Source organism: Notothenia coriiceps, unplaced genomic scaffold (assembly GCF_000735185.1).
Source record: "Notothenia coriiceps isolate Sejong01 unplaced genomic scaffold, NC01 NC01_scaffold00000339, whole genome shotgun sequence".
NCBI classification, from domain to species: domain Eukaryota; kingdom Metazoa; phylum Chordata; class Actinopteri; order Perciformes; family Nototheniidae; genus Notothenia; species Notothenia coriiceps.
In genome coordinates, this window is record NW_011333040.1 from 17,950,905 (window position 1) to 17,967,813 (window position 16,909).

Genomic DNA, 16,909 nt, shown 5'->3' on the forward strand with positions numbered 1-16,909 from the left:
GACACACCTCTTTTTATTGCATTTTAACACTCTAAATATTTTTATATTAATATGTTGATGGAACAATTAGTTTATTTCTTCAATACGACTTAAAACTGTTTTAAAAAAATATTTACACACGTAAGGTTATCATCTTAACTGTTTTGTATGCTCATCCATGAGCATACATCAAGTTGACATGTCTATTACAGCTGAATGCGGCGATTACCATTTTGTTCAGCATTCGCCTCACAAACTGATTAAGATCAACTGCTTTAGTGCGTTTTGATTCAATGCTGAGTACAGCCAAACTGACAGTCTCTTCTCTGTCATTGTAGACTGCAAATACCTCATTCCTTCAGTACTTGGGTCCGAATGCTTCTCGTTTTGCGCCGTCCTGTTCAAATGAAGTTGCCACCTATCATATTTCCACGCTCGCGCCAGGGGAGGGGTTACAAGACCCGCCTTTTGTGTTCACTTGCACTCGGAAATTATATATTTTCTCTCATAAATGTCCGATGAGCCACAACATTTCTTTCAAAACAAAGGGGGGGAGTTCATTCTAAACGGTTGAGTAAAACGTTTTACACGAACTATGGAGAAATGTCACCAACATTTATAATCAACATTTAAAAAAATATTATTAATAAATTAATTGCCTACATTTAGAGTGGCAACTAGGGTGGCAAAGCATTTTTCTCAGGTGGCAGCTGCCACAACGTGCCACCCCGTAGAACCGCCACTGGTCACCCCTATAAATATTGTTCCTATCTAACGATTAGAGATAACACCTTCAACAATGAATGTGAATAAATAAGAATGATAACACATTTGTAACGTAGACAAACAACATACAAAACATATATCATTTTTTTTATGTGAGCAGGCAGGATCACAGAAACAGGCGCAGCAACAACTCATGATCCAGAAGTTACTTTTAATACCGGCAACCTGCCAGGTGGGAGACACGCAAACTCTGGATGATGCTGCAGATACTGAGGTAGTAACGTGCATTTATGGGGCATGGGTGGACGAAGATAGAGAGGACATGAGTTCAAACATATAAAGAGAAAGATAAGAGAGAAGAAAGTCTAAGCCTAAAGCAGCATAACTAGAGGCTGGTTCAAGGCAAGCCTGAGCCAGCCCTAGCTTTATCAAAAAGAAAGTCTTAAGCCTCCTCTTAGATGTGGAGAAGGTGTGTGCCTCCGGGAAACACTTTGTAAGCTGGTTCTGTAGAAGAGGAACTGGCAAACACTTCTAGACATTGCCCTACATGCGAGTTGTACTACAGCATGCCCAATGATTTGTAAAATATCCCTACCTAGGGTGTGTTTTCCAAGTAGTGACAGTGAGCACTGCACAATCTTCACAGATCATTAGATTATAAACCTGCATAACGCTGCTCACGAAAAACCTTAATAACTACGCTGCAGATCAAACGTCCAATTGAATAAACTTAAGAAATACTTCAAGAACAAACAAACACGCTAGACGCAATTATTAAACAGAGTTTATGTTTTTCAAATTAAAAAATGCTAATCTTTGGTGCCTTGAGAGGCTGGTTATCTAAAAACCTGTTTAGTATATCATTATAATGCCCATCACATTTGCACGTTTTAATACTCATTATACTGAAAGAAAATTGACCTGAACTGACTCAAGTAGTGACTCTTCAATCATCTCTCCTCCTGAAGTACCTACTTTACTTTTTTTAAATGTGCGACACAATTAATCACTGGTACTTCAAGGAGATCAAATAATTGTTTCTGAATCACATTGATAAAAACATTTGACCGCCCTGTGTTTGGCTGTGATCGCAGTCGTGTGCTCGTGCTGTGATGTGGTGTGTTTGGCCTGTCCCTGCTCTCTGGAAGCGTGCCCTTCTCTGTCCTAGTGACAGATTTCCCAACGTGAAGTATTTATGTAGCCGGAAGAAGGGCTGCCATCTGCTCTACTGAGGGGTCCAGGGCTCCACATGCTCCCTTCACACACACACAGGCACACACGTTTTGCTCTCTCAAGGACAATCACGCAATCGCATGCATATAGAGATGTACAAGGGTAATTTAATGCATTCTAAACATTTGCTTGTAGATTGCACTAAAAAGTACCATGCATCATCCTATACGCTTTAATCGGAGCTAATGGGTTAAATGCCTTATCACACATTCATCTTCGTTGATTGCAGAGAGGAAGCCATTTATCGTTTTTTCTTCCACTCTTGCCTACAGGTTATTATTTAAAATATATTCACACTGCAGATTCCTCTGGGTTCTTTCTTTCCTTTTTGCCAAAGCCACAAACGTAGCCTTTTATACTCCTTTCAGAACAAACTCCACCTTTCAAGCATCACCTTTGGCATAACACCTATGGGTTCTCAGTTAAGTACACCTCTAATCCAAGCAATGTTAACACTATTTTTCCCTGTTTGACTTACAAATATCCCGGGGACTGGGGACACTCTGTCTGTGTGAGTGCAGTGGCAGGAGGTTATACCTGGGGACGTCCTGGCAGCCAGCGGGGAGTGAGACGTTCACTGAGCTCACATGTCACAGACAGCAGCCAGCCATAATTAGTCCAGCAACTCTGCAGAGGGCTGCTCCGCATTAATTAGCATAAAGTGGCCGGAGGGACCTGCTGCACCCGTAGAGCTTGCATCACTTAGCATATTTAGCATGACGTCAAGCGACTGTGTGTGTGTGTGTGTGTGTGTGTGTGTGTGTGTGTGTGTGTGTGTGTGTGTGTGTGTGTGTGTGTGTGTGTGTGTGTGTGTGTGTGGGTGGAGGAGTGTTTTGGTTTTGCCTCGGGCGCTTGCTATATGTTGTGCAAAATGTAATCCATGCAGGTGCGGTGCATGATGCGTATGCTATTGTGTGTGGAAATGTTAATCTTGTGTCTGGAGCTTTTCATCTGCTGCTTATTACTTATTTATTCAGCGATTCAGCGTGATTCACTTTCTCAAGCACGTCTGCTGAGGACATGAGCTCAGTGATGACAGAGAAAAGGTACAGCTTAACATGAGCGACCTTGACAAACAATCAAAACAAAAAAGAACAACGTCAAGGGCAGTTTAGCTTCTGCACATCACTGTATGACTTATTATGGGCAGTGGCGTAGAAGCTAGTGGAGCATGAAATGTAGTAAATCAGGTTTCTTCATCATGTTTTTGCATTTCTCCACCTAGACAGCTTTAATATTTCTAATGAATGCTTATGACTGGCAATATACACCCACTGCAAATGTTAGAAACTAACCACAAAGGCTCACCAAACAGTAAATTAGGGTTCTGTTTCAATACAACGTTATCTTAATTGAAATTAGTGATACTGAACATGTTCACATATAACCATTAAAAATATTTTAACGCAGCCATCCAATTGCTAATTTGGATATACAAGCAGTAGGGGTAGACAGTATAGTGTGAACACAAACATTACAAATTATATTTGTTCAGGATTGTTATTCTTATTCAAGACATGCAAGGGGAACATCTTCTTTCTATCTTTGCAAAATGGCACACAATCATGCCATACCATATGCCATGCAGCATGTATTGATTCATGTAGTGTAAAGGATAAGGCTGGCAGTATTTTATGTTTGCTGTTGTCATGAAATCCTACTTTAAAAAAAGATGAAAAAGTGTTTGTGAATAATTTGTTCCTAACTTGTATATGGCACACTGAAGACATAAAGAAAAAAAGGCTAGATACTTATCTGAAACAATCGCACACGTAGCTGAAGTAACTCAGACAAGATTAAATAACACATTTATTTGGGACTACTTCTTGGCGTAGATTGACAACCTCTTAGTATTCGAGTGGGTATTTGTGTCAGTAGTAGGTATGATAAAATAAAAACTACAACAATGAGTTTGAACAACAGTGGAGATCTATGGCTTTATCATTTATGCTTTAATAGGCTTTACTACAGAGACAGCAGTATGTATTTATTTGTGGATTTTTCATTGGATTTGTTGATGCTATAAAACCCAAAGAATAGTATCAGACTCAACCTTTAGTCTTCTCATCTTGACCGACATGTCTGTGCGCTGTGTTGTGTTTGTGCAGGTCAGATCTCGGTGGAAGGCTTTGCCCGGTATCTGAGCGGAGAGGAGAACAGCATCATCCCCCCCGAGAAGCTGGATCAGAGCGAAGACATGACCCTGCCCCTTCCCCACTACTTCATCAACTCCTCGCACAACACATACCTCACAGGTACGCAGCGCTGGAATTTCATAAAGTACATTTACTCAAGTACTGCACTTAAGTACAAATGTTTAGGTGCTTATGTTATGCTTCTTTATACTTCTACTCTATTACATTTTGAAAGCCAATATTGTACTTGTTACTCCATGACATTTATCTGACAGCTTTAGTTACTTTACATATTAAGATGATAGCTAATGCAAATTTTAAGTCAACTAATAAATAAACATTTAGATTGAATTGTAGGTTAAGATATCCTGTAGTGGTATATCAAGTTATTCATATTAGACAGGGGTGGGAGACGTACTCAGATTTTGTACTTGAGTAAAAGTAGAAGTACCAGAGTGTAGGAATACTTTGTTAAAGGTAAAGGTTCTGCATTCAAAATGTTACTCATGTAAAAGTATTAGCATCAAAATATGCTTAAAGTACCACAAGTTAAAGTAGTCATTCTGCAGATTGGTCCATTTCAGAATTATATATAATATGTGTTTTGATTATAACTATCTGGCAAAGTGTTATCAAAGCTGGTAAAGATGCAGCTAGTTTGAATGACTTTGTACTGCATGGTAGCTTCTGAATTGACCCCAGGTGTAACTAAAGTCTTATTTAAGGGTTAGTTATATTTCACTTCATTAATCCAAATATGTAAAGTAACTAAAGGCATTAAATAAAAGTACACAATTTACCTTTGAATTAGTGGATTAAAGTACAGGCTAAAATAAAATGGAAATACTCAAGTAGAGTACATTAAAAAAAAAGTACAGTACTTGAGTAAATGTACGTAGTTACTTCCCACCTCTGATATTAGACCCTTAAAATAAAAGTTCTAACAACTTCGTCCACTTTGCAGGTGCGCACAGACATCTCAACAAATCTAAATGAGATGTGTGTGTAAGCTCTGTCTCTCTCACATACAAACTCTCAACTTGATTGAACTTACTGATTGCTCATTTATTCTCCCACACTTGAACAGATCACTCTTTCATTTAGAAATACAATCTTTATTGCGCATGTGAATCCAGCAGACTCGATGCCTCGCAGGTCAGTCACTCAAACAGGCCGGTGAGCCAGAGGTTATCCAATCAAGTCATACATTGAGACTCAATTCATTGATATTCATGAGTTAAATATTTCTTTTGACTGGTAGTCACAGTAACTGGCTCTCAGCGGTGCACGAGCATGGCGGGGCTCAATACAGGGGCCATTTTCTCTTCAATAGATTCATCTATTCAAATCTATTCTGGGGGGAACTGGAGAGCATTGAATCTGTCAAGTGGATCAAATTTCTCCAGTGATGGAAATAATGGAATATCTGTAATAGGCCAGACTCATGGCCTGCGAAAATGAAGAAATTAGGAAAAACAAACAACAAGTGTGTTTGATTCTCTCCTCACAATACCGTTATGTATTTGAACAGTGACACATTATTATAGGTAACAGAGAGGTATTTACAACTTCATAATAAAGATCCACACACGATAATCCGACTGACAGTTATTCATTCACGCATCCTATTGATCCGTGGTAGATTAAAGCAATGTTTTATGCAGCGCACAACACAAGCGCTCATTTAGAAAAGAAGGTGTTGCTCTAATGAGTTTGGAAAAGCATGACTGTCAAACGAAGAGAAAAAAGGGAGCACAAACAGATAAAAAAGTATACTTGATGTCAACCGAGGTGAGAACAGAACTGCCTCTCACTATGACACAGTCCCCACCGCTTTGTAGGAAAGCGCGTTGCTTTTGTGAAGAGGTAATTGCTTCGCTAATGGTGACAGGCTGATGAGATTTGCCTGCTCCAGATAACGACAGTTGTATTGTTTTTACTGCATGCTAGCAAATAAAGCGGATAATGAGCTCTTGAAAGGTGGGAGGACATGATTTTGTACGGTTTTCGGTTCTTTCAGGATCAAATGACAGTTACCTAAAGTGTTTTGTTTTTGTGTGTGTGTGTGCAGCCGGCCAGCTCGCGGGGAACTCTTCTGTGGAGATGTACAAGCAGGTCCTCCTGTCCGGATGCCGCTGCATCGAACTGGACTGCTGGAAGGGTCGCACCACAGAAGAAGAGCCCGTCATCACTCACGGCTTCACCATGACAACTGAAATCTCCTTCAAGGTAACACAAGGAGAGCGGAGTGACAGCGATTAGGGCGAGGGGTTGGAGTGCAGAGGGAGGGGGGGGGGGGGGGCAGGAACCTGTTATTTTGAAGATGCATTTTAATGTCTCTGTCTACACACACACAGAGGGGGATTCTGGGTAAACAGACCTCACAGACAGATGATATAATCCACATATGATTCACTTACTTCATCAAATACTGATTGGTGTTTTGTTTGCACCCACAGCCTTTTATGTTTTAGTTATTTTAGATAGTCTAGAGTTTAAACAGGCTTTTAGGTATCATTAACAGGAACATGATTTTAAATACTCACTTAAAGCTCCCATGTCATGGCCAATTCTACTGATCATAATTCCATTGTTGAGGTCTACTAGAATACATTTATATTGTGCAATTTTTTGCGCAATCTTTTGTGCATTTTTTGGCGCGGCTCGCTGCTGTGAGGAGGGGAAAGTGTGAGCTGGGTTACTAGTGTCGTTTTCTGGTTGCTGCGTGGGGTCTGCAAGACACCGCGAAACTCAGCCTGAACTCAGCCTGAACAACATGGACGCGGGAAGGGGGGGTGCTGAGGGGGCTGCAGCACCCCCATCTGCGAGGCTCCACTAGCAAAGTCTTCCATAACAGAATGCGGCTTAACTAGTTGACTACTAAATATTTTAAACCTCACTATCTGACCTGTCGGAATGTCTCTCACTTCTGTTGATAGTGACATTTCCCACATTACTAGTTAACAAGTAGACCTTGTGAGCCTCACTAGTTAACTTGGAAGGTCAAAATAGGTCTATTTATATTTTTGCCTTTACTAGTTAACTAGTGAGCAAATTGGATATTATTTGTTCATTTAAGAGCCCAATCCATGTTTGACTAGTTAATATGTTGAGCTTTTGCCTGGTGTCACTAGTAGGGCTTATTGTTATGTCTTTATTGAACAAGGACCATGCATAAATACATTAATCTCAAAGAGAGAAAAGATGCTATATACCAGATTATAGCTAACAAATATTCCATATTACAATTAATTTAAACTGAAGTCTCAAATGCAAATCAATGTTGGCATGTTTGGTTGCTAAATATAAATGTGTTGCACCAAAAGATTGAATTTGGATGCTTCCAATGGCCGTAAATGAAATAGCAGATTGTACAAAGGCAGTCTGCCTCTGTGGTGTGTTGAAGATGGAACTAGTAAGACTAAAGTGCCACTAGTTGCTGTAAAAGAGATACTAGTCTTTGTTCAACTGGTAAAAGAGAAAGCCAAACTAGTGTGACCAGATGTCCAGCTACTGTAGTGCTGACAAAGAGCCAACTAATGGAGGAATCTGTCATCTGATATCAAGGATATAAATAAAATAAGGAAATGGCCAGCCATAGTAGTAGTAATATAAATAGCACTAGTTGTAGCTTGCTTCAGGCTATAGGCCTACAAGTAGGCACTGTATTGAGAGAGAGCAAAGAAATGACATAGAAATGGATAACATATTTGTATCGTGTTCCTGTCAATCTAAATACAGTAATGATAATAGAATCATAAACTTGAGATTTCATGCACATTTTAGGAAATTGGAAATATGTAAACACACAGACAGAAATGCAGATAGATACATTTTTGGAGACAGAAAATAAAATAAATACAGAGGAAGCACAGCTGGATAACAAGTGGGATAAACAAATAGGGGAATGCGTTCAGCAGAAAATAACAGGGAAACACCAAATAGCCCTAAACCGAGGCGCAGAGGGGCGCTTAACTAAAGATGAGAAGACAAAAAGAAAAACACATAAATAGGAGGAGGAAGAGATGGAGGAGGGTGTGAAAATCTAAGGGCAGAGTAGGTGTGAGGAGAATAAGGAAATGGAAAGTGGGTGGATTGATTGATTGATTCATAGAAGAAAATTAGTTCTAATGAGAGTAACAAAATAAGTAGAACACGCCTAATGGAATTACCCGGAGAGTGAAATGCACAAAGAGAAGAGTTTTGAGAGGCAGAGGATGGAGCTTACAGATGGAGAGGGTTGAGTTACAGACAAAGAAATATAGTGGAGTAGATGGAGCAAATGGAAATGAAGGCAATAACTGACACCATTGTTAACGATGGTGTAATTGACTTAGACAATCAGGGGCTTAGAAATCTGATATCAGATGTTGAGCTGTCTTTGCTGGAGTTGAGAAGTGACACCACCTAAGAGCTCCCATTTCCAGAAACATATCCACTCTTTAGTGTGGTAATTAGGGCATGAATGAGCATTCAGCAATTTGTGATATACTTTACCATGATTTTATTTCACTTTATTAATCAGAAAGTGTACCTATTATGTTGAAATCCTGCACACATATACAAGCTTGTTATACACATATAGTTTTCAGTAGCCTCAATACAGCCATGCATCTAGTAAAAATAATAGATTTCTACTTGTATCTTTTCACTCTCTCTTCTACATGTATTGATCTTAAGAGGTTTGGGCATATTCTCCAAGGAAACGAAAAAAACATTTATGATACTGGCTTTTAAGTGTTTTTTAAAATGCTTTATTCTGTCTTGACTCAACAGCACATTATCGGATAAACCAAATGTATTGACTCATCTTGCAATAAAAGTGTTGCTAAGAGGCTAAATTACGGTCATAACTGTGACATGTTCTAAAAGAGGCTTTGCTTAAATTGTTGTTGTTTCCCGATGTTATTAAGGAAAATACTACAAGCAATCATTTTCTGACAGTCAATCGGAAAACATTGGAGCCAAGACAGATGTCACTGTTGGCTCCTTTACCAACACTGACATCCATTATTTTGATTGTGCACTTTGTTACTTTAATAGCAATAACAACATTTGTTCCCAAGTATGTGCAATCAGCATCGTTTTTCTTTTCTGTTTGTGCTTTCAGGAGGTGATCGAGGCTATAGCAGAGTGTGCCTTCAAGACCTCGCCCTTCCCCATCATCCTGTCTTTTGAGAATCACGTGGACTCGTAAGTCAGCAGCTCATTTAAAAACCAGATATGCATAGTCTACACAACGAGAGTCAACATTATTGATCAGAGCTGTCCGTCATTGGTTTGTTTGGCATCAATAGGCCCAATCAGCCATTCTCTGCAGTGTGTATCAGCAGTGTTAACTTCTACGCAGCGTTAAGGAGAAGTCCTCGGCTCCTATAGGGGGTTGCTAGGAGTAACATGTTTTTTCAGTGTGTTGATATTTGGTAGAGAAATCATGATGTTGTGTTTGTGGTGACTTACAGGCCGAAGCAGCAGGCTAAGATGGCAGAGTACTGCCGGTCAATATTTGGGGACGCATTACTGACAGATCCTCTGGAGAAATATCTTGTGAGTACATAAGAGGATCCTACACACACACACACGCACACGCACGCACGCACGCACGCACACACGCACACACGCACACACACACACACACACACACACAGTCTGTCTCTTTTTAACACGGATGCATACGACAAGGCAAGCACGAGGGATTTAGCAGATATCATCACACACGAGTGCACCAAAGTCGTGTCCTTGCTCATTGTTATTTTTCCCTCATCCATTTTCTTTAACAATATCCTTTCATTTTGATTTAATACAGTTGTAATTTTTTAACCAATTCCTTGTAATTTGTTTAATTATTCCTACTCTTAATATAAAGTATGAATCATTCTTTTTGATTTATTAAAGTGTTTTTCCAACTAGGTAAGATAAGTGGGTTATTTATAAAATAACAAACATATTATCTTCTACATATTTTCCATAATCCACTCTTATACATATTCATTAAATGTCCACATCTAGTACACGGTTCTTTCTGTGTTTCTCCATCTGTCTCAAAAACAGCAACACATTGACATGTCCTCCAGCATCTGGCAAAATCTGTTGCTGTCTTTCCTCTTTCTGTCACTCCTGGCACGTTCCTGAACACCTCCCAGTCTCATTCTCTCTCAACTTCTTATTCTGGGCACACACACACACACACACACACACACACACACACACACACACACACACACACACACACACACACACACACACACACATATTTATAAATCATCCCACATTCCCCTGCATGGGAGAGACTGCAAACTATGGCGTGGCGTAAGATTAAATGGAAATGTTTACACTATAATCTTAACGTAGCTTTCCTTGGCAGTCCTTTATCTGTCTCTCCTCTGTTGCCATGGCTACCAGTCAAAAGCTTGCTTCGTCTCTTTGTGGCCAAACTCTTTTTTTCTTTCTTCCCTCAGGCATCTTTGTGTTTAATGACGCAGGCATTTACGTGAGGCAAATACTGGACACTTGTCGCACAAACTCTCTGACTCTCATAGTGTCTGGTGCAGACTTGTGTCATTTAACATACCTCCTTGCATGTTATTCATCCGGGATGTCTTGTCCCTGGTGATATAACACTGTAGAGCAGCTGAAGCCCCCCTGACTGTAATTGACATTGAAGTATTACCTGGGGAAAGCCTTTTGGAATAAAGTAGCTGAGGGAAGGTATCAGGAGACAGACACAAAGGGAGAATTTAAGCAGCGAGACAGAAAGAGAAAGTGTTGTTGAGGAATCAGATTTCTAATACTGAGCGTGTAATAACTGGGAAAGGTGAGTGCAATGACAACCACTCCCCTCTGGCTTTAAGACAGCGTGTATACAGCATATCAAATGGGATATCGCCTCCGTTACTGCATAGGGGCAGATAAGGTCATATGGCTGGATTGGTTTCAGCTGAGCCTAAAGTGAGAATAGAGGATTACAGCTGCATCTGCACTCCACCAAACAGTGGTGAGAAGGAGCGGCTGCTGACAATGTTGTTGGTTTTTTTTGGTGCCAAAAACAACAGTCTGCTTTCCAGAAGAATTTGCCATCTTTTCCTATCAGTTGTTTGGGTCTTATCGCTGCATTCATTATGCTGATGAAGGCTGTATTGCCAAAACTGTTTCATAATGCGCTGAATACATTTTGAATTTGGAAGAAATTGATATTCTTTTTGCAGTTTGTTCAGTTCCGTAGAGGCTTAGATGTAGGCTGCAGACCAACCATAATTGGAACAGCAGGCAGCATTCACAATACTTGGACATCTTGGAAGTAGCGTAGAAAGCAGGAAAAATAATGACTTTCCTGAAATGTAGGATGTGACACCTTTAATAAAAGGCAGCATTACTCTTTCACAGTCCTTCCACCCAACGCTGCCCATTGCACCCTGTACGCCTATTTACAGTAGATGCTCTCTGTGAACTTCCTCTATGCAACTGAGCAAAACTAACATGTGAGGGGAATTAGGGGACAACATCTTTATTGAGTCTATCCAGGTACAATGTAGAAAACCGGTTTAGTGTTGTGCATTTGAGTGCAGTCAAGATCATGTGCCACTTTCAATATTGTACTGGTTCCATTTCAATGGATCTGTTGATAGAGTAAGGTCAAGGCAAATGTCTTTATTTGATCACTTCCCTTCTACAACTATAGAAAGGGAAATGGACGTGTGTGACAGCTGGGAAAGTAGGTTATTGGCTGAAGGACCTTGACTTAAAGGGACCCGATAATTAAAGTGATTTTAAATCTTACGCTGTTTCAAGCACCAGCCAGGCGTCCATGATTGGATGAATGCCTTTATCTACTTTTATACAATATGCATAACAAATAAAAAAATTCCTACATCAAACTTCTAACGATCCACCTCTGGATGATCTTGAGTAATCAGGTCATGATTTCTGGAAAGAGACGTTGTTGATTTTTTCCATTACATTTTCAGATTTTCTAGTTCCGTTATATTCTACAGATGGCTGACATCTCCACGCCCCATATATCCATCAAATAGCATTACTGTTTAAAGAACACATATATATTTTTAATATTTTGAGGTGAACCGGCCCTTTAAAATGTCCTTAAAGTCAGTAGAAGCAAGACATTTTTAAAGTTAGGTCATGTTTATAGCTGATAAGTTTGAAACTCCAAGAGTTGTGAATGTATGTGTGTATTCAACATCACTGCTGACTTTCTCCAATGAATTATTGATATCCCTAAACACTGTGATCCAAAAGCAGTGTACCCTATGAATAAATCAGAGGATCTTCGTACTTCTAGCCAGCTCCCTTGAGAGGGCGAATGTTTGTGTTTAAAGCTCAGATTCCCCCCAGGAAGCTGATTTTAGTGTTGAAAGTGTCAACTTTTGAGCTGTTACATCAACAGTTTGTGAAGCACTTTGCTGATCCTCAAAGTCATAGGGTAGCATGGGCAGACCTATGTCCACATTTTGGATAAATTCTGTATGAAATCATAATAATTCCACTCTAAGGAAAGGAACAAATCCTGTTTTTTTTACCAATCAAAGTTGCCCTAATCCCAGGATGCAGCATAGATGTAAATTATTATCGGTTGGGAACTTGCTATCGTGAACTATTTGGCGTTCAAAATAAAGTTATTCCTCCATGATGGCGACCAAGGAATCTGTGTTTACCCTCACTAGCTGAAAATGAGACGTGAACCTTTTTCATTTAAGTTTGGCAAACATGCAAGAACATCCCTGTAAGACACGTGTTCAATTTTTTTTTTTAAATATCTGTACATCCATTCCCCAAAAGAACAAAGCAAGCCTGCCTTATTGCATGATAGCAATCTTCATCAAAGCAGCTTGGGTTTAGAAAATGATAACACAGACTCACAGTCTATATCCTGTTAGTCAGACTGCTAACAAGCCCCGCTCACTTAAATGTTCCTAGCGACTGAGCAGAATACAAACAATAGTGTAAACCGCTATGAATTTACATTTTGAATGACTCACAACAAGTTTAGTATTTTCTTCCTCTAATTTGCTAATATGTCTACAAGCTGTTGTTAATTACAGTATGGCCCCAATGGAGCCATTTCTAGCCATCCAGCAAAGCTCTTTAACTTAATAACATTTATTGAATATCATTTCTTGTGTCATTGTCATAAAAAGATGTCTCTATCCTTCCATCCAGATCATACAAACATACAGTTTCTCTTTTTCCTCTTGAGCTTACCTCTGTGTGACCTTATTACACATTTGATAGCCTCTCTGTGCTTATTGCTTTCTTCAGCTGGAGTCTGGTGTGCCGCTCCCAAGCCCAATGGAGCTGATGGGGAAGATCTTGGTGAAGAACAAGAAGAAACACCACAAGACGAACGGGAGCACCAAGAAGAAACTGTCGGAGCAGGTTTCCAACACCTACAGCGACTCCTCCAGTGTGTGTGAGCCCTCCTCCCCGAGCGCAGGTACAAACACACACACCTGCATCCTAGAAACAGAGAAGTCGAATCACACAGGGGCCGTTTAATTGCGATGTTCCAGATGTAAAATGCAGCCTGACCATCTGTAATATGGACCAACACTCCTCTGCTGTCAGAGACGGAGTCACTGGAGCGAAACAGAGCTATTGTTTATCATTCATCATTTTCATGGCGCTCTCCATCAGCTGAAGGTGGTATTGGCTGTTGCATACACTAGGGCTTGTCACTGGGGCATCGTTAACACCGGCCAGTTGTGGCCTTTACTGTAGGGTGTGTGTACGCGGGTGTGTGTCTACATTATATAACTGCATTTATGGACTTTTATATTTTCACAGCTGTTCTCTGGTTTTAGTTCTCCCAAATCGTTCATATGTGCATTGGAATTGGCTACACTTCATATGTACCTTTATGTGTGTGTGTGTGTGTGTGTGTGTGTACATGCATGCCTCTTGTCCATGTATATTTTTCTTGTCCGCACATAAAATATATGATTCAGTTGGTTCAAAACTTCATTATAATTAACTACGCAATGAATCACCTTTCGTTTCCTTTGGTGGCTGAGCTACAGGCTTCATTCTTACACTGCCCCCTGGTGTTTGAGAATAAGAAGCAAAAGCACTGACAGACACAAATCTTTTTAATTGCTGTGCATTAAGAAATCTGCAAATCAGAGGCTAGGTTTGGTTTTCGACTGAAGGCACACTTTGTGGCTCTTCAAAAACATGAGATATATATACATTCTTGATTTATTTGCAGAAATGTCAACATGTAAAAACATCAACCAAAACACCTTCTATGTATGACTGTGTTATCGTAACTTTTCTACTGTTTATATGTATCTATTTACTTTTTATCTTCATTTTCTACATGTGCAATACCTAAATTACATGCTACTGACCAATATCATAATCTTGAATTAGGATAAATAAATGTAATCTAATCTAATCAATACAAAAAAAGAAGAAACATATTCTGTAGAGTAGGTTAACATTTTCAGAGTAGGTAATGATACATTAAGACAAGATGTTAGGATCAAAGACAACTTCAATAACAAATAATGAATACACTTCTAAATTAAAAAGAATAACAAATAAGTAAATCAGAATATAAACATACATCCAATTTACCAAAACTCTTCAAGACCATACTATACTAGATATACTGTTGGTAGAGTACAGTTGGGCAGCATCCAGTTAAAGGGACCATACTGTATTTTGGAACATGTTTGTTAGAGCCTCATAATAATGACTTCACAAAGTATAGGACATCCTTTATCCAATTTGTATGACAGTAGTGGGATTCCACTGCATCCGAATTCTATGCCTCTCCAGCAATGTTAAAAAAAACAAATACGCAAAAGGACGACATTGAAGTGTCAGTGGGTTGGACACCAAACAGGCCATCTGTGGGTGAGGCCTGGGAGTAAGCAGATGTGACGGCTGAGAGGGAGTCAAAGAGAGACGTCTAAAATAGAAATAGGGTGGAGCTGGTCCAAAACATGTGGGGGAGGTTATGTGGTTCAAGGTGACATTATCAAAATGTGGATCAGTGCCAGGATAAATGTGAACTAGCCAAGACTGCCAGATCTCTCTTTCTAAGTCTCCATCTCTCTTTTGAGATGCTTGGACCAAGTAGTGCGTAGATTATTAGTGACCGTAGGTTGGCACATGATGGGAGTGTTGAATAGCTTTGAAATGGTACCCTAGAGGTAAGGATTGATATTAAAAACTGTGTCAAGCCAGAGAAGGAGGAAAAGCAGGGAAACCAAGAAAGTGGTTTAGAATAAAGTCACCAATTTCTAAGGATCTGAACAAGTAGGTTCTGCAAGATGCAAATGTTCCATCAATGTAAAGATGCTTTGAAGATATAAAACCATGGTCTTAAAGCGGATGATGTAAGATAATGAGGTTTTAAGGACAATCCACAAAAGACAGTAAGGCTACTTAAAGGTAAAAGAACAATGTTTTGAAGAGAAGAAGGGAGTTTCTCCCCCACACACTATTTACTTCCACAACGTAGTGACAACACTACGTTTCTTTTAGCCAACGCTCCAACATATTGTTCGCGATAGGCTAAGCGGCGGGACATCTCTTAGCGGTTGACCAATCACAACAGAGCCGGCCAGCTAACCAATCAGAGCAGACTGGGCTCTGGTTTCAGACAGAGGGTGAAAAGAGGTGCTGCAGCACAGGCAGTGTGAGAAAAACAAAGAGCTTTCTGAACATTAAAGCATGGGAACATGTCACAATAGTTAATATTATTCAGACTCAGCTCTCTGAACTAAAGCTTATTTGAAATGTTGATAAAACTAAGTTAATGCTATTATCAAAAGCTAAAAAGACACCAGAGACCACTTTGGATATGGTTACTGCACAAGGAAAAGTACTTGAAGTGGTTTCCTGTTATAAATACCTTGGTATCTTGATTGATGATTGTCTCTCTTTTAAACTTCAGGTCGATAATTTGCTTAAAAAGCTGAGGTTGAAGCTAGGTTTCTTTTTCAGAAACAAGTCCTGTTTCTCGCTTGAGGCCAGGAAAAGGCTAGTCACTGTGACCTTTTGACCTGTGCTGGACTATGGGGATCTAATTTATATGAATGCACCTGCCCATTACCTGAACAAGTTAGATGCCGCCTCACAGTACGCTGAGATTTGTTATTAATTGTAAAGCACTTACTCATCACTGTACCCTGTATGCCAGGGCAGGTTGGCCTTCACTTACATTTATAAAGCCATGTTGGGTAAACTCCCATCTTATATCTGCTCTCTGATCACACAGAGAGTTGCAGATAGCTTTTGCCTGAGATCACATGATGTGGCTTTGTTACATGTGCCAAGTGCAAAGACTGACTTAGTTAAGAAAGCTTTCATGTGCGCAGCTCCTCTTGCTTGGAACAGTCTTCAAAAAGATTTGAAACTGAGCAAATTGGTTCCACTGCATGTTTTTAAAGCTTGGATAGGTGCAATGCTATTTGATACTGTTGGTACTTGTCAATGTCGATAGGTATGTAAATGTCGCCCTTTAAATATGTCCTTTTGTGTTATCTGTTGTTTTATGTTATGTTGTAACCTACCTGCTGCCATGTTGGACAGGTCTCCCTTGAAAATGAGATCGATGATCTCAATGGGACCACCTGGTTAAATAAAGGTTAATAATAAAATAGAGGCCAAAATACTAATATTAACCTGAAAATGAGCATCATAGGCAGCTTTCATTGAGTAAAAAACAAATAGCATTTTGAAAAGGAAGGAAGACATACCCTTAGATCAGCTGGCAGTTATTATTTGAAGCAGCACATGGCTTTTTATTTACCGTGTGATGTTACTTGATGATGTATATATGTTTATAAAAGGCTTAATATTCTAATTCATCA

General features: G+C 39.6%; 1 protein-coding gene across 1 annotated transcript in view; it reads left to right on the forward strand.

Moving 5' to 3' along the window:
- The window catches only part of LOC104951799 (1-phosphatidylinositol 4,5-bisphosphate phosphodiesterase beta-1), a 72,479-nt gene that overhangs the window by 30,961 nt on the left and 24,609 nt on the right, over positions 1 to 16,909 (forward strand). Inside the window, exons 8-12 of the mRNA XM_010778530.1 lie at positions 4,047 to 4,193; positions 6,145 to 6,302; positions 9,184 to 9,266; positions 9,536 to 9,620; positions 13,347 to 13,521. Coding sequence (XP_010776832.1) covers positions 4,047 to 4,193; positions 6,145 to 6,302; positions 9,184 to 9,266; positions 9,536 to 9,620; positions 13,347 to 13,521 — 648 coding nt within the window. The remainder of the gene's footprint in view (positions 1 to 4,046; positions 4,194 to 6,144; positions 6,303 to 9,183; positions 9,267 to 9,535; positions 9,621 to 13,346; positions 13,522 to 16,909) is intronic.